The sequence below is a fragment of the Oncorhynchus keta genome, chromosome 17, assembly GCF_023373465.1.
Source record: "Oncorhynchus keta strain PuntledgeMale-10-30-2019 chromosome 17, Oket_V2, whole genome shotgun sequence".
NCBI classification, from domain to species: domain Eukaryota; kingdom Metazoa; phylum Chordata; class Actinopteri; order Salmoniformes; family Salmonidae; genus Oncorhynchus; species Oncorhynchus keta.
This window is the reverse complement of record NC_068437.1, coordinates 60,467,019-60,487,007: the sequence shown is the minus strand read 5'-3', so window position 1 is coordinate 60,487,007 and position 19,989 is coordinate 60,467,019. Positions and strand designations below refer to the sequence as shown.

The following is a 19,989-nucleotide window of genomic DNA, read 5'->3' as shown; positions in this document are numbered from 1 at the left end:
GACCTCAATAACACACTGACCTACTGTCATGACCTCAATAACACACTGACCTACTGTCATGACCTCAATAACACACTGACCTACTGTCATGACCTCAATAACACACTGACCTACTGTCATGACCTCAATAACACACTGACCTACTGTCATGACCTCAATAACACACTGACCTACTATCATGACCTCAATAACACACTGACCTACTGTCATGACCTCAATAACACACAGACCTACTATCATGACCTCAATAACACACTGACCTACTGTCATGACCGCAATAACACACTGACCTAGTGTCATGACCTCAACAACACACTGACCTACTGTCATGACCTCAATAACACACTGACCTACTGTCATGACCTCAATAACACACTGACCTACTGTCATGACCTCAATAACACACTGACCTACTGTCATGACCTCAATAACACACTGACCTACTGTCATGACCTCAATAACACACTGACCTACTGTCATGACCTCAACAACACACTGACCTACTGTCATGACCTCAATAACACACTGACCTACTGTCATGACCTCAACAACACACTGACCTACTGTCATGACCTCAATAACACACTGACCTACTGTCATGACCTCAATAACACACTGACCTACTGTCATGACCTCAATAACACACTGACCTACTGTCATGACCTCAATAACACACTGACCTACTATCATGACCTCAATAACACACTGACCTACTGTCATGACCTCAATAACACACTGACCTACTATCATGACCTCAATAACACACTGACCTACTGTCATGACCTCAACAACACACTGACCTACTGTCATGACCTCAACAACACACTGACCTACTGTCATGACCTCAATAACACACTGACCTACTGTCATGACCTCAATAACACACTGACCTACTGTCATGACCTCAATAACACACTGACCTCAATAACACACTGACCTCAATAACACACTGACCTCAATAACACACTGACCTCAATAACACACTGACCTACTGTCATGACCTCAATAACACACTGACCTACTGTCATGACCTCAATAACACACTGACCTACTGTCATGACCTCAATAACACACTGACCTACTGTCATGACCTCAATAACACACTGACCTACTATCATGACCTCAATAACACACTGACCTACTGTCATGACCTCAATAACAAGCTGACCTACTATCATGACCTCAATAACACACTGACCTACTGTCATGACCTCAATAACACACTGACCTACTGTCATGACCTCAATAACACACTGACCTACTGTCATGACCTCAATAACACACTGACCTACTGTCATGACCTCAATAACACACTGACCTACTGTCATGACCTCAATAACACACTGACCTACTGTCATGACCTCAATAACACACTGACCTACTGTCATGACCTCAATAACACACTGACCTACTGTCATGACCTCAATAACACACTGACCTACTGTCATGACCTCAATAACACACTGACCTACTATCATGACCTCAATAACACACTGACCTACTGTCATGACCTCAACAACACACTGACCTACTGTCATGACCTCAATAACACACTGACCTACTGTCATGACCTCAATAACACACTGACCTACTGTCATGACCTCAACAACACACTGACCTACTATCATGACCTCAACAACACACTGACCTACTGTTATGACCTCAATAACACACTGACCTCAATAACACACTGACCTCAATAACACACTGACCTACTGTCATGACCTCAATAACACACTGACCTCAATAACACACTGACCTACTGTCATGACCTCAATAACACACTGACCTACTGTCATGACCTCAATAACACACTGACCTCAATAACACACTGACCTACTGTCATGACCTCAATAACACACTGACCTACTGTCATGACCTCAATAACACACTGACCTACTGTCATGACCTCAATAACACACTGACCTACTGTCATGACCTCAATAACACACTGACCTACTGTCATGACCTCAATAACACACTGACCTCAATAACACACTGACCTACTGTCATGACCTCAATAACACACTGACCTACTATCATGACCTCAATAACACACTGACCTACTGTCATGACCTCAATAACACACTGACCTACTGTCATGACCTCAATAACACACTGACCTACTGTCATGACCTCAACAACACACTGACCTACTGTCATGACCTCAATAACACACTGACCTACTATCATGACCTCAATAACACACTGACCTACTGTCATGACCTCAATAACACACTGACCTACTGTCATGACCTCAACAACACACTGACCTACTGTCATGACCTCAACAACACACTGACCTACTGTCATGACCTCAATAACACACTGACCTACTGTCATGACCTCAATAACACACTGACCTACTGTCATGACCTCAATAACACACTGACCTCAATAACACACTGACCTCAATAACACACTGACCTCAATAACACACTGACCTCAATAACACACTGACCTACTGTCATGACCTCAATAACACACTGACCTACTGTCATGACCTCAATAACACACTGACCTACTGTCATGACCTCAATAACACGCTGACCTACTGTCATGACCTCAATAACACACTGACCTACTGTCATGACCTCAATAACACACTGACCTACTGTCATGACCTCAATAACACACTGACCTACTGTCATGACCTCAATAACACACTGACCTACTGTCATGACCTCAATAACACACTGACCTACTGTCATGACCTCAATAACACACTGACCTACTGTCATGACCTCAATAACACACTGACCTACTGTCATGACCTCAATAACACACTGACCTACTGTCATGACCTCAACAACACACTGACCTACTGTCATGACCTCAATAACACACTGACCTACTATCATGACCTCAATAACACACTGACCTACTGTCATGACCTCAATAACACACTGACCTACTGTCATGACCTCAATAACACACTGACCTACTGTCATGACCTCAATAACACACTGACCTACTGTCATGACCTCAATAACACACTGACCTACTGTCATGACCTCAATAACACACTGACCTACTGTCATGACCTCAATAACACACTGACCTACTGTCATGACCTCAATAACACACTGACCTACTATCATGACCTCAATAACACACTGACCTACTGTCATGACCTCAATAACACACAGACCTACTATCATGACCTCAATAACACACTGACCTACTGTCATGACCGCAATAACACACTGACCTAGTGTCATGACCTCAACAACACACTGACCTACTGTCATGACCTCAATAACACACTGACCTACTGTCATGACCTCAATAACACACTGACCTACTGTCATGACCTCAATAACACACTGACCTAGTGTCATGACCTCAATAACACACTGACCTACTGTCATGACCTCAATAACACACTGACCTACTGTCATGACCTCAACAACACACTGACCTACTGTCATGACCTCAATAACACACTGACCTACTGTCATGACCTCAACAACACACTGACCTACTGTCATGACCTCAATAACACACTGACCTACTGTCATGACCTCAATAACACACTGACCTACTGTCATGACCTCAATAACACACTGACCTACTGTCATGACCTCAATAACACACTGACCTACTATCATGACCTCAATAACACACTGACCTACTGTCATGACCTCAATAACACACTGACCTACTATCATGACCTCAATAACACACTGACCTACTGTCATGACCTCAACAACACACTGACCTACTGTCATGACCTCAACAACACACTGACCTACTGTCATGACCTCAATAACACACTGACCTACTGTCATGACCTCAATAACACACTGACCTACTGTCATGACCTCAATAACACACTGACCTCAATAACACACTGACCTCAATAACACACTGACCTCAATAACACACTGACCTCAATAACACACTGACCTACTGTCATGACCTCAATAACACACTGACCTACTGTCATGACCTCAATAACACACTGACCTACTGTCATGACCTCAATAACACACTGACCTACTGTCATGACCTCAATAACACACTGACCTACTATCATGACCTCAATAACACACTGACCTACTGTCATGACCTCAATAACAAGCTGACCTACTATCATGACCTCAATAACACACTGACCTACTGTCATGACCTCAATAACACACTGACCTACTGTCATGACCTCAATAACACACTGACCTACTGTCATGACCTCAATAACACACTGACCTACTGTCATGACCTCAATAACACACTGACCTACTGTCATGACCTCAATAACACACTGACCTACTGTCATGACCTCAATAACACACTGACCTACTGTCATGACCTCAATAACACACTGACCTACTGTCATGACCTCAATAACACACTGACCTACTGTCATGACCTCAATAACACACTGACCTACTATCATGACCTCAATAACACACTGACCTACTGTCATGACCTCAACAACACACTGACCTACTGTCATGACCTCAATAACACACTGACCTACTGTCATGACCTCAATAACACACTGACCTACTGTCATGACCTCAACAACACACTGACCTACTATCATGACCTCAACAACACACTGACCTACTGTTATGACCTCAATAACACACTGACCTCAATAACACACTGACCTCAATAACACACTGACCTACTGTCATGACCTCAATAACACACTGACCTCAATAACACACTGACCTACTGTCATGACCTCAATAACACACTGACCTACTGTCATGACCTCAATAACACACTGACCTCAATAACACACTGACCTACTGTCATGACCTCAATAACACACTGACCTACTGTCATGACCTCAATAACACCCTGACCTACTGTCATGACCTCAATAACACACTGACCTACTGTCATGACCTCAATAACACACTGACCTACTGTCATGACCTCAATAACACACTGACCTCAATAACACACTGACCTACTGTCATGACCTCAACAACACACTTACCTACTATCATGACCTCAATAACACACTGACCTACTGTCATGACCTCAACAACACACTTACCTACTGTCATGACCTCAATAACACACTGACCTACTGTCATGACCTCAACAACACACTGACCTACTGTCATGACCTCAATAACACACTGACCTACTATCATGACCTCAATAACACACTGACCTACTATCATGACCTCAATAACACACTGACCTACTGTCATGACCTCAACAACACACTGACCTACTGTCATGACCTCAACAACACACTGACCTACTGTCATGACCTCAATAACACACTGACCTACTGTCATGACCTCAATAACACACTGACCTCAATAACACACTGACCTCAATAACACACTGACCTCAATAACACACTGACCTACTGTCATGACCTCAATAACACACTGACCTACTGTCATGACCTCAATAACACACTGACCTACTGTCATGACCTCAATAACACACTGACCTACTGTCATGACCTCAATAACACACTGACCTACTGTCATGACCTCAATAACACACTGACCTACTATCATGACCTCAATAACACACTGACCTACTGTCATGACCTCAATAACACACTGACCTACTGTCATGACCTCAATAACACACTGACCTACTGTCATGACCTCAATAACACACTGACCTACTGTCATGACCTCAATAACACACTGACCTACTGTCATGACCTCAATAACACACTGACCTACTGTCATGACCTCAATAACACACTGACCTACTGTCATGACCTCAATAACACACTGACCTACTGTCATGACCTCAATAACACACTGACCTACTGTCATGACCTCAATAACACACTGACCTACTGTCATGACCTCAATAACACACTGAACTACTGTCATGACCTCAATAACACACTGACCTACTATCATGACCTCAATAACACACTGACCTACTGTCATGACCTCAACAACACACTGACCTACTGTCATGACCTCAATAACACACTGACCTACTGTCATGACCTCAATAACACACTGACCTACTGTCATGACCTCAACAACACACTGACCTACTATCATGACCTCAACAACACACTGACCTACTGTTATGACCTCAATAACACACTGACCTCAATAACACACTGACCTCAATAACACACTGACCTACTGTCATGACCTCAATAACACACTGACCTCAATAACACACTGACCTAGTGTCATGACCTCAATAACACACTGACCTACTGTCATGACCTCAATAACACACTGACCTCAATAACACACTGACCTACTGTCATGACCTCAATAACACACTGACCTACTGTCATGACCTCAATAACACACTGACCTACTGTCATGACCTCAATAACACACTGACCTACTGTCATGACCTCAATAACACACTGACCTACTGTCATGACCTCAATAACACACTGACCTCAATAACACACTGACCTACTGTCATGACCTCAACAACACACTGACCTACTATCATGACCTCAATAACACACTGACCTACTGTCATGACCTCAACAACACACTGACCTACTGTCATGACCTCAATAACACACTGACCTACTGTCATGACCTCAATAACACACTGACCTACTGTCATGACCTCAATAACACACTGACCTACTGTCATGACCTCAACAACACACTGACCTACTGTCATGACCTCAATAACACACTGACCTCAATAACACACTGACCTACTGTCATGACCTCAATAACACACTGACCTACTGTCATGACCTCAATAACACATATTAGATTATTGTAGATTATTCTGTAGGCTAACAAAACTTAAATTAGATGATGCTGGATACAGACATTACTCTACTGTAGGCTAATACAACACACGTTAGATGATATTGGATACAACAGACAGTAACGTACTGTAGGCTAACATAATACACATTAGATTATTCTGGATACAGACAGTTCTCTAGGCTAATATACCACACATTAGATGATGCTGGATACAGACGGTACTGTACAGTAGGCTAATATACCATACATTAGATGATGCTGGATACAATACCCCATAATGACATGATTAAAAAAAAAATTTTATCAATAAAAACTGAAATATCACAATTACATAAGTATTCAGGCCCTATACTGAGTACTTTGTTGAAGCACCTTTGGCAGCGATTACAGCCTCGAGTCTTCTCCGGTATGACGCTACAAGCTTGGCACACCCGTATCTGGGGAGTTTCTACCATTCTTCTCTGCAGATATCCTGAGTGGCGCAGTGGTCTAAGACACTGCATCTCAGTGCTAGAGGTGTCACTACAGACCCTGGTTTGATTCCAGGCTGTATCACAACCGGCCGTGAGTGGGAGACCGATAGGGCTGCGCACAATGCCCAGCGTTGTCCGGGTTAGGGTTTGGCCGGGGTAAGTCGTCATAAATAAGAATGTGTTCTAAACTGACTTGACTACTTAATTTAAGGTTAAATAAAAATGTATTAATTAAAAGGTCATCTCAAGCTCTGTCAGGTCGGATGGGGAGCGTCGCTGCACTGCTATTTTCTGGTCTCTCCAGAGATGTTCGATTGGGTTCAAGTCCGGGTTCTGGCTGGGCCACTCAAGGACATTCAGAGACTTGTCCCGAAGCCACTCCTGCATTGTCCTGGCCGTGTGTTTAGGATTGTTGTCCTGTTGGAAGGAGAACCATCGGCCCAGTCTGAGGTTCTGAGTGCTCTGGAGCAGGTTTTCAACAAGGATCTCTCTGTACTTTGCTCCGTTCATCTTTCCATCGATCCTGACTAGTCTCCAAGTCTTTGCAGCTGAAAAACATCCCTACAGCATGATACTGCTACCACCATGCATCACCATTGGGATGGTGCCAGGTTTCCTCCAGACGTGACGCTTGGCATTCAAGCCAAAGATTTCATCAGACCAGAGCATCTTGTTTCTCATGGTCTGAGAGTCTTTAGGTGCCTTTTGGCAAACTACAAGCAGGCTGTCATGTGCCTTTTACTGAGGAGTGGCTTCCGTCTGGCCACTCTACCATAAAGATCTGATTGGTGGAGTGCTACAGAGATGGTTGTCCTTCTGGAAGGTTCTCCCTTCTCCACAGATGAACTCTGGACCACCAAGGCATTTCTCCCCTGATTGCTCAATTTCGTTGGGCGGCCACCTCTTATATAGGTGTGTACCTTTCTATATCATGCCCAATCTACTGAATTTACCAAAGGTGGACTCCAATCAATTTTAGAAACATCTCAAGGATAATCAATGGAAACAGGTTGCTTTGTCATTATGGGGTACGGTGTGTAGATTGATGAGGATTTATTATGTATTTAATCCATTTTAGAATAAGGCTGTAATGTAACAAAATGTGGAAAACGTCAAGTGGTCTGAATACTTTCCGAATGCAGTTCATGTACAGTTTTACACTGACTAAAATAATACTGTTACCTTAAAAAGTCAGGAGCCCTGGTGATCATGTTTTCAAAGTCAGCGAAGGACAGTTTGCTATCTCCGTCTAGGTCAGCCTCTTGGATGGCCTTCTCACAGACCAGGGTGACCTCTTCAGGGCTCAACTCCTCCCTCGTCAGCTTGTTCAAAGTCTTCTCCAGATCCTCCTTACACAGGAAGTTATCCACATTGAAATCTACACACACACACACACACACACACACACACACACACACACACACACACACACACACACACACACACACACACACACACACACACACACACACACACACACACACACACACACACACACACACACACACACAGGATGTTATACAAGTTCAAAACTAACACAGAAAGTTACATAGGTGATGAATCCCAAACCAGCTCCTCACCCCTACCAACTCGCTCGGAAGGCCCTCTGTTGTAGCGTGTCACTGATGAAACTCAGAGGGTGACTTCAAGAGTGGTGAGGGGATCAAATATACCCATCAATTTCGGGACAGACTGGACACTTGAATGATGCAATTCATGTTCCACATTTTAGTAATAGAACGAGCATGAAACTCAAATAAGAAAATCCCCCCTGTAGTTTTACAAGATGTGAACCTCATTTAACAGTTAAACATTTAATTTGGAGTTATTTTATATGTTACACGTGTCAAGACTCAAAGTCAGACACAAACAGATTGTGTGAAATTGCACTAACTAAAATATAATGCAGTGCATTATGGGATACCACTATCTGGTGTACATACGTAATATTATTTTTGTGCTGGCAACTGACTTGGTCGAAGTGACTATCAAAGGGTCTAATTAGCCCCTACACCCTCCATCATTTTTACTCCCTCAGCTTTGGGACACTTAATGTCAACAGGTAGGGTTAACATGAAACTATAGTTTTTTTCTACAAAATGCAGAAATGTGCCTTTTTCACATATGTATACACTGGATTTGTGCTGAAATATTGAAAATGAAGTTGACAAGTGGTAGAATTACCCTTTTAACAGAGATTCATGTCGGATTAAATGTGATTATCATATATAGTTCCTTCAGCAAGTATTCACACCCCTTGAATTTTTCCACATTTTGTTGTGTTACAAGTGAAATTAAATGGATTTAATTGTAATGTTTGGTCGACGATCTACACAATACTCCATCATGTGAACGTGGAAGAAAAATTCAACCTTTTTTTTTTTAATGTGAAAAATAAAACACTAAAATAGGTTGATTAGATTTGTATTCACCCCCGTAAGCTTTTGTCACTTCTAGGTTAAGACTACTGCAATGCTCTACTTTCCGGCTACCCGGATAAAGCACTAAATAAACTTCAGTTAGTGCTAAATACGGCTGCTAGAATCCTGACGAGAACCAAAAAAGTTGATCATATTACTCCAGTGCTAGCCTCTCTACACTGGCTTCCTGTCAAAGCAAGGGCTGATTTCCAAGGTTTTACTGCTAACCTACAAAGCATTACATGGGCTTGCTCCTACCTATCTCTCTGATTTGGTCCTGCCGTACATACCTACACGTACGCTACGGTCACAAGACGCAGGCCTCCTAATTGTCCCTAGAATTTCTAAGCAAACAGCTGGAGGCAGGGCTTTCGAGCTCCATTTTTATGGAACGGTCTGACTACTCATGTCAGAGACGCAAACTCGGTCTCAACCTTTAAGTCTTTACTGAAGACTCATCTCTTCAGTGGGTCCTATGATTGAGTGTAGTCTGGCCCAGGAGTGTGAAGGTGAACGGAAAGGCTCTGGAGCAACGAACCGCCCTTGCTGTCTCTGCCTGGCCGGTTCCCCTCTTTCCACTGGGATTCTCTGCCTCTAACCCTATTACAGGGGCTGAGTCACTGGCTTACTGGTGCTCTCTCATGCCGTCCCTGCAGGGGGTGCGTCACCTGAGTGGGTTGATTCACTGTTGTGGTCATCCTGTCTGGGTTGGCGCCCCCCCCCTTGGGTTGTGCCGTGGCGGAGATCTTTGTTGGGCTATACTCAGCCTTGTCTCAGGATGGTAAGTTGGTGGTTGAAGATATCCCTCTAGTGGTGTGGGGGCTGTGCTTTGGGAAAGTGGGTGGGGTTATATCCTTCCTGTTTGGCCCTGTCCGGGGGTGTCCTCGGATGGGGCCACAGTGTCTCCTGACCCCTCCTGTCTCAGCCTCCAGTATTTATGCTGCAGTAGTTTGTGTCGGGGGGCTAGGGTCAGTTTGTTATATCTGGAGTACTTCTCCTGTCCTATTCGGTGTCCTGTGTGAATCTAAGTGTGCGTTCTCTAATTCTCTCCTTTCTCTCTCTCGGAGGACCTGAGCCCTAGGACCATGCCCCAGGACATGATGACTCCTTGCTGTCCCCAGTTCACCTGGCCATGCTGCTGCTCCAGTTTCAACTGTTCTGCCTTACTATTATTTGACCATGCTGGTCATTTATGAACATTTGAACATCTTGGCCATGTTCTGTTATAATCTCCACCCGGCACAGCCAGACGAGGACTGGCCACCCCACATAGCCTGGTTCCTCTCTAGGTTTCTTCCTAGGTTTTGGCCTTTCTAGGGAGTTTTTCCTAGCCACCGTGCTTCTACACCTGCATTGCTTGCTGTTTGGGGTTTTAGGCTGGGTTTCTGTACAGCACTTTGAGATATCAGCTGATGTACGAAGGGCTATATAAATACATTTGATTTGATTTGATACCTGTATCTTTGTAGTGACTGGGTGTATTGATACACCATCCAAAGTGTATCTAATAACTTCACCATGCTAAAAGGGATATTCAGCATCTGTACCCTTCTTTGCAAGGCATTGGTTGAAACTGTGGTTGAAATTCACTACTCAATTGAGTTAGCTTACATGTAATTGTATGTGTGGGGTACAGAGATGGGGTAGTCATTTAAAAATCATGTTAAACACTATTATTGAACACAGAATGAGTCCAAAAAACTTGTGATTTGTTAAGCACATTTTTACTCTTGAATTTATGTAGGCTTGTCATAGCAAAAGGGTTGAATATCAGCTTTTGATTTTTTATTAATTTAGAAAATGTTCTACAAACAAAATTCCATTTTGAAATGATGGAGTATTGTGTGTAGATCAGTGACACAACATCTCAATGTAATACATTTTTATTTCAGGCTGTAACACAACAAAATGTGGAAAAGGTTAAGGGGTGTGAATACTTTCTGAAGGCACAGTATATTAGCATACTCACCGTATATTTTGAAGGCGTATATGGCCTTGAGCTCCCTGGGGGCTGTCTCACTGAGGACAGAGAACATATCCACAAAGTCGTTGAAGCTCAGGTTCCCCGCTCCGTCCTCAGAGAAGGACTCTACGATCCTGTTCCTGAACGGGTTCTCCTACAGGACACACAGTGAGAGGGGGAGACAAGGCACGGCTGTCATTACTCATACATCACTGTCTATCACGGCTATCATCAGTATGTCACTGATACAATAAGGGTTTTATTCTACAAGAAACAGAGAGAGGACAAGGCTAACATCACTGATAGAAGACAGTGAGCCAGTGGTCAGACAATTACTTATTTACTATGTGTGAATTTAATGTGGAAAGCAAATAAGTGTCTTATCTATTTATTATGATTAAACAAAGCCTGTGTGTCTATGTATGCTGATTATTCAACAATATGCAGGTCAGCAACCACAGCTAATGAAGTCACTGAAGCCCTTAACTTCTTCGGGATCGGTATCCCTTCCACGGGACGGTTGAGCTCACGTAGGCTAATGCGATTAGCATGAGGTTGTAAGTAACAAGATCATTTCCCAGGACATAGACATATCTGATATTGGCAGAAAGCTTAAATACCACGAGGACAAGGCTATTGTTTGAGGAGAGTGCACAAATTTGAACATGAAAAGTTATTTAAAAACGAATTAGGCACATTTGGGCAGTCTTGATACAACATTTTGAACAGAAATACAATGGTTCATTGGATCAGTCTAAAATTTTGCACATCCAAAATCTAAATTGCACCTGGGCTGGAATAATACATCATGGCCTTTCTCTTGCATTTCAAGGATGATGGTACAAAAAAATATAAAAGAATGGTTGGATTTTTCTTTGTATGATCTTTTTCCAGATCTATTGTGTTATATTCTACTACATTCCTTTCACATTTCCATAAAAGTCAAAGTGTTTCATTTGAAATGGTACCAAGAATATGCATATCCTTGCTTCAGGTCCTGAGCTACAGGCAGTTAGATTTGGGTATGTCATTTTAGGCAAAAATTGAAAAAAAGGGCTAATCCTTAAAACCTGTTAGGGATGATGCGAATTTTCACAGCTTTTTGTTAAAAATCGCGCAACATTTCAATTTCACACCTTTTGGAAGGTGTGGCCATCAATAAACTGGTCCTGAACATCTCTAAAACTAAGAACATTGTATTTGGTACAAGTTGTTCCCTAAATTCTAGACCTCAGCTGAATCTGGTAATGAATCGTGTGGCTCTTGAACAAGTTGAGGAGACTAAATTACTTGGCTTTACCTTAGATTGTAAACTGTCCCGGTCAAAACATACTGTACGTAGACACACAGGCTTTATTCAGAACAAGTGGCAGATCATTAGTAAAGCTTGAAAAAAGAAAGAGGGGCCTAGACAGCTGCCCTGGGGAATTCCTGATTCTACCTGGATTATGTTGTAGAGGCTTCCTTTAAAGAACAACCTCTGTGTTCTGTCAGACAGAACACATTATAGCAGGGGGTGTAAAGCCATGACACATACGTTTTTTCCAGACTATGATCGATAAATACAAAAGCTGCACTGACGTCTAACAGACAGCCCCCACAATCATTGTATCATCAATTTCTTTCAGCCAATCATCAGGCATTTGTTTAAGTAACGTACATGTTGAATGCCCTTCCCTATAAAAAAGTGCCAAAAATCTGTTAATTTGTTTACTGTGAGAGAGCATTGTATCTGGTCAAGCACACCTGTTCCCCAACATTTACTAAGGGTTGGTAACTGGCTGATTGCTCGGCTATTTGAGCCAGTAATGGGGGCTTTACTATTCTTAGGTAGCGGAATTACTTTAGCTTCCCTCCAAGCCTGAGGGCACACACTTTCCAGTGTGTGTTGATTACCAGTGTGATTACCAGTGTATGTTGACTACCAGTGTGATTACTAGTGTGATTACCAGTGTATGTTGATTACCAGTCTGATTACCAGTGTGATTACAGTGGGTGTTGATTACCAGTGTGATTACCAGTGTGTGTTGATTACCATTCTGATTACCAGTGTGTGTAGTGTGTGTTGATTACCAGTCTGATTACCAGTGTTGATTACCAGTGTGTGTTGACTACCAGTGTGACTACTAGTGTGATTACCAGTGTATGTTGATTACCAGTCTGATTACCAGTGTTGATTACCAGTGTGTGTTGATTACTAGTGTGTGTTGATTACCCTTCTGATTACCAGTGTTGATTACCAGTGTATGTTGACTACCAGTCTGATTACCAGTGTTGATTACCAGTGTGTGTTGATTACCAGTGTGATTACCAATGTGATTATCAGTGTGTGTTGATTACCAGGGTTTGTTGATTACCAGTGTGTGTTGATTAGAGTGTGTTGATTACTAGTGTGTGTCGATTACCAGTGTGATTACAGTGTGTATTGATTACTAGTGTGATGACCAGTGTGATTACAGTGTGATTACAGTGTGTGTTGATTAGCCTTCTGATTACCAGTGTTGATTGATTACAGTGTGTGTTGATTACCCTTCTGATTACCAGTGTTGATTACCAGTGTGTGTTGATTACCAGTGTGATTACAGTGTGTTTTGATTACCAGTCTGATTACTAGTGTGTGTTGATTACCAGTGTGTGTTGATTACTAGTGTGTGTTGATTACCAGTGTGATTACAGTGTGTGTTGATTACCAGTCTGATTACTAGTGTGTGTTGATTACCAGTGTGTGTTGATTACCCTTCTGATTACCAGTGTTGATTACCAGTGTGTGTTGATTACTAGTGTGTGTTGATTACCCTTCTGATTACCAGTGTGTGTTGATTACCAGTGTTGATTACCAGTGTGTGTTGATTACCAGTGTGATTACCAGTGTGATTACCGGTGTGATTAGTAGTGTTTGTTGATTACCAGTGTGATTACCAGTGTGTGGTGATTACTTGTGTGTGTTGATTACCAGTGTGTGTTGATTACCAGTGTTGATTACCAGTGTGTGTTGATTACCCTTCTGATTACCAGTGTTGTTTACCAGTGTGTGTTGATTACCAGTCTGATTACTAGTGTTGTTTACCAGTGTGTGTTGATTACCAGTGTGATTAGTAGTGTTTGTTGATTACCAGTGTGATTACCAGTGTGTGGTTATTACTTGTGTGTTGATTACCAGTCTGATTACCAGTGTGTGTTGATTACCAGTGTGATTCCCAGTGTGTGTTGATTACCAGTGTGATTACCAGTGTTGTTTACCAGTGTGTGCTGATTACCAGTCTGATTACTAGTGTGTGTTGATTACCAGTCTGATTACTAGTGTGTGTTGATTACCAGTCTGATTACTAGTGTGTGTTGATTACCAGTCTGATTACCAGTGTGTGTTGATTACCAGTGTGATTAGTAGTGTGATTACCAGTGTGTGTTGATTACCAGTCTGATTACCAGTGTTGATTACCAGTGTGTGTTGATTGCCAGTCTGATTACCAGTGTGTGTTGATTACCAGTCTGATTACCAGTGTGTGTTGATTACCAGTGTTGATTACCAGTGTGTGTTGATTACCAGTCTGATTACCAGTGTGTGTTGATTACCAGTGTGATTAGTAGTGTGATTACCAGTGTGTGTTGATTACCAGTCTGATTACCAGTCTGATTACCAGTGTGTGTTGATTACCAGTGTTGATTACCAGTGTGTGTTGATTACCAGTCTGATTACCAGTGTGTGTTGATTACCAGTCTGATTACCAGTGTTGTTTACCAGTGTGTGTTGATTACAGTGTGTGTTGATTAGTGTGTGTTGACTACCAGTGTGTGTTGATTAGAGTGTTCTGATTACTAGTGTGTGTTGATTACCAGTGTGATTACAGTGTGTGTTGATTACCAGTGTGTGTTGATTACCAGTCTGATTACCAGTGTTGATTACCAGTGTGTGTTGATTACCAGTGTTGATTACCAGTGTATGTTGACTACCTGTGTGATTACTCGTGTGATTACCAGTGTATGTTGATTACCAGTCTGATTACTAGTGTGTGTTGATTACCAGTCTGATGACCAGTGTGATTACAGTGTGTGTTGATTACCAGTGTGATTACCAGTGTGATTACTAGTGTGTGTTGACTACCAGTGTGTGTTGATTACCAGTGTGATTACCAGTGTGATTACTAGTGTGTGTTGATTATCAGTGTGATTACCAGTGTGATTACTAGTGTGTGTTGACTACCAGTGTGTGTTGATTATCAGTGTGATTAGTAGTGTTTGTTGTTTACCAGTGGGTGTTGATTACTAGTGTGATTACAGTGTGTGTTGATTACCAGTCTGATTAGTAGATTACCAGGGTTGGTTGATTACCAGTTTGTTTTGATTACTAGTGTGATTACCAGTTTGTGTTGATTACCAGTCTGATTACTAGTGTGTGTTGATTACCAGTCTGATTACCAGTGTTGATTACCAGTGTGTGTTGATTACCAGTGTGATTACTAGTGTGTGTTGATTACCAGTCTGATTACCAGTATGTGTTGATTACCATTGTTGATTACCAGTGTGTGTTCATTACCAGTTTGATTACCAGTCTGATTACCAGTGTGTGTTGATTACCAGTGTAATTACCAGTGTGTGTTGATTACCAGTCTGATTACTAGTGTGTGTTGATTACCAGTCTGATTACCAGTGTGTGTTGATTACCAGTGTGATTAGTAGTGTGATTACCAGTGTGTGTTGATTACCAGTCTGATTACCAGTGTGTGTTGATTACCAGTTTGATTACCAGTGTGTGTTGATTACCAGTTTGATTACCAGTCTGATTACCAGTGTGTGTTGACTACCAGTGTGTGTTGATTACCAGTGTGATTACTAGTGTGTGTTGACTACCAGTGTGTGTTGATTACCAGTGTGATTACCAGTGTGATTACTAGTGTGTGTTGACTACCAGTGTGTGTTGATTACCAGTGTGATTACCAGTGTGATTACTAGTGTGTGTTGATTATCAGTGTGATTACAGTGTGTGTTGATTACCAGTCTGATTAGTAGTGTGATTACCAATGTGTGTTGATTACCAGGGTTGGTTGATTACCAGTTTGTTTTGATTACTAGTGTGATTACCAGTTTGTGTTGATTACCAGTCTGATTACTAGTGTGTGTTGATTACCAGTCTGATTACTAGTGTGTGTTGATTACCAGTCCGATTACCAGTGTGTGTTGATTACCAGTTTGATTACCAGTCTGATTACCAGTATGTGTTGATTACCATTGTTGATTACCAGTGTGTGTTCATTACCAGTTTGATTACCAGTCTGATTACCAGTGTGTGTTGATTACCAGTGTAATTACCAGTGTGTGTTGATTACCAGTCTGATTACTAGTGTGTGTTGATTACCAGTCTGATTACCAGTGTGTGTTGATTACCAGTGTGATTAGTAGTGTGATTACCAGTGTGTGTTGATTACCAGTCTGATTACCAGTCTGATTACCAGTGTGTGTTGACTACCAGTGTCATTACCAGTGTGTGTTGATTAGAGTGTTCTGATTACTAGTGTGTGTTGATTACCAGTGTGATTACCAGTGTGATTACAGTGTGTGTTGATTACTAGTGTGTGTTGATTACCATTCTGATTACCAGTGTGATTACAGTGTGTGTTGATTACTAGTGTGTGTTGATTACCAGTGTGATTACAGTGTGTGTTGATTACTAGTGTGTGTTGATTACCATTCTGATTACCAGTGTTGATTACCAGTGTGTGTTGATTACCAGTCTGATTAGTAGTGTGATTACCAATGTGTGTTGATTACCAGGGTTGGTTGATTACCAGTTTGTGTTGATTACCAGTGTGATTACTAGTGTTACCTACATTTAGTTCTGGCATGCTGACTATAAGAGCTAAGGGTATTGTAACATCAGGCTCGTTGGTGTAGTCCATGGGTACTAGGTGTGGAGCCAGCTCATGGTATCGCCCATGTAACCTAGAACACAAGACAATAACGACTATTAGTAGTGGTATCAACACATTGGCTTTCACTTCTTTAATTCCTATAATATATTGGATGTAAGAAAACAAACAATGTTACTGAATAAAGATACTGGATGAGATGAAGCATGCTGTTAACATGGGAATGTGTTGGAGCTGAAAACATGCTGTTAACATGGGGATGTGAGGCTGAAAACATGCTGTTAACATGGGGATGTGGAGCTGAAAACATGCTGTTAACATGGGGATGTGGAGCTGAAAACATGCTGTTAACATGGGGATGTGGAGGAGCTGAAAACATGCTGTTAACATGGGGATGTGGAGGAGCTGAAAACATGCTGTTAACATGGGGATGTGGAGGAGCTGAAAACATGCTGTTAACATGGGGATGTGTTGGAGCTGAAAACATGCTGTTAACATGGGGATGTGGAGCTGAAAACATGCTGTTAACATGGGGATGTGTAGGAGCTGAAAACATGTTGTTAACATGGGGAGGTGGAGCTGAAAACATGCTGTTAACATGGGGATGTGTAGGAGCTGAAAACATGCTGTTAACATGGGGATGTGGAGCTGAAAACATGCTGTTAACATGGGGATGTGGGAAAACATGCTGTTAACATGGGGATGTGGAGGAGCTGAAAACATGCTGTTAACATGGGGATGTGGAGCTGAAAACATGCTGTTAACATGGGGATGTGGAGCTGAAAACATGCTGTTAACATGGGGATGTGTGGAGCTGAAAACATGTTGTTAACATGGGGATGTGGAGCTGAAAACATGCTGTTAACATGGGGATGTGGAGCTGAAAACATGCTGTTAACATGGGGATGTGGAGCTGAAAACATGCTGTTAACATGGGGATGTGTTGGAGCTGAAAACATGCTGTTAACATGGGGATGTGTTGGAGCTGAAAACATGCTGTTAACATGGGGATGTGGAGGAGCTGAAAACATGCTGTTAACATGGGGATGTGGAGGAGCTGAAAACATGCTGTTAACATGGGGATGTGGAGCTGAAAACATGCTGTTAACATGGGGATGTGGAGCTGAAAACATGTTGTTAACATGGGGATGTGGAGCTGAAAACATGTTGTTAACATGGGGATGTGGAGCTGAAAACATGCTGTTAACATGGGGATGTGGAGCTGAAAACATGCTGTTAACATGGGGTTGTGGAGCTGAAAACATGTTGTTAACATGGGGATGTGGAGCTGAAAACATGCTGTTAACATGGGGATGTGTAGGAGCTGAAAACACTGTTAACATGGGGATGTGGAGCTGAAAACATGTTAACATGGGGATGTGGAGCTGAAAACATGTTGTTAACATGGGGATGTGGAGCTGAAAACATGCTGTTAACATGGGGATGTGGAGCTGAAAACATGTTGTTAACATGGGGATGTGGAGCTGAAAACATGTTGTTAACATGGGGATGTGGAGGAGCTGAAAACATGCTGCTAACATGGGGATGTGGAGCTGAAAACATGTTGTTAACATGGGGATGTGGAGCTGAAAACATGTTGCTAACATGGGGATGTGGAGCTGAAAACATGCTGTTAACATGGGGATGTGGAGCTGAAAACATGTTGTTAACATGGGGATGTGGAGCTGAAAACATGCTGTTAACATGGGGATGTGGAGCTGAAAACATGCTGTTAACATGGGGATGTGGAGCTGAAAACATGCTGTTAACATGGGGATGTGGAGCTGAAAACATGCTGTTAACATGGGGATGTGTAGGAGCTGAAAACATGCTGTTAACATGGGGATGTGGAGGAGCTGAAAACATGCTGTTAACATGGGGATGTGGAGCTGAAAACATGCTGTTAACATGGGGATGTGGAGGAGCTGAAAACATGCTGTTAACATGGGGATGTGGAGCTGAAAACATGATGTTAACATGGGGATGTGGAGCTGAAAACATGCTGTTAACATGGGGATGTGGAGCTGAAAACATGCTGTTAACATGGGGATGTGGAGCTGAAAACATGATGTTAACATGGGGATGTGGAGCTGAAAACATGCTGTTAACATGGGGATGTGGAGCTGAAAACATGCTGTTAACATGGGGATGTGGAGCTGAAAACATGCTGTTAACATGGGGATGTGGAGCTGAAAACATGATGTTAACATGGGGATGTGGAGCTGAAAACATGCTGTTAACATGGGGATGTGGAGCTGAAAACATGCTGTTAACATGGGGATGTGGAGGAGCTGAAAACATGCTGTTAACATGGGGATGTGGAGGAGCTGAAAACATGCTGTTAACATGGGGATGTGGAGCTGAAAACATGCTGTTAACATGGGGATGTGGAGCTGAAAACATGCTGTTAACATGGGGAACATGCATGTTAACATGGGGATGTGGAGCTGAAAACATGCTGTTAACATGGGGATGTGGAGCTGAAAACATGCTGTTAACATGGGGATGTGTTGGAGCTGAAAACATGCTGTTAACATGGGGATGTGGAGCTGAAAACATGCTGTTAACATG

The 19,989-nt window shown here is 42.3% G+C and overlaps 1 protein-coding gene across 2 annotated transcripts in view; it reads right to left on the bottom strand.

Moving 5' to 3' along the window:
* The window catches only part of LOC118382384 (calcium and integrin-binding family member 2), a 74,875-nt gene that overhangs the window by 8,851 nt on the left and 46,035 nt on the right, over positions 1-19,989 (bottom strand). For both annotated transcript variants that reach the window (XM_052466869.1, XM_052466870.1), the window contains exons 3-5: positions 17,380-17,491; positions 11,561-11,708; positions 8,354-8,549 (exon numbers count right to left, since the gene is read on the bottom strand). In XM_052466869.1, the coding sequence (XP_052322829.1) occupies positions 8,354-8,549; positions 11,561-11,708; positions 17,380-17,491 (456 nt within the window). The remainder of the gene's footprint in view (positions 1-8,353; positions 8,550-11,560; positions 11,709-17,379; positions 17,492-19,989) is intronic.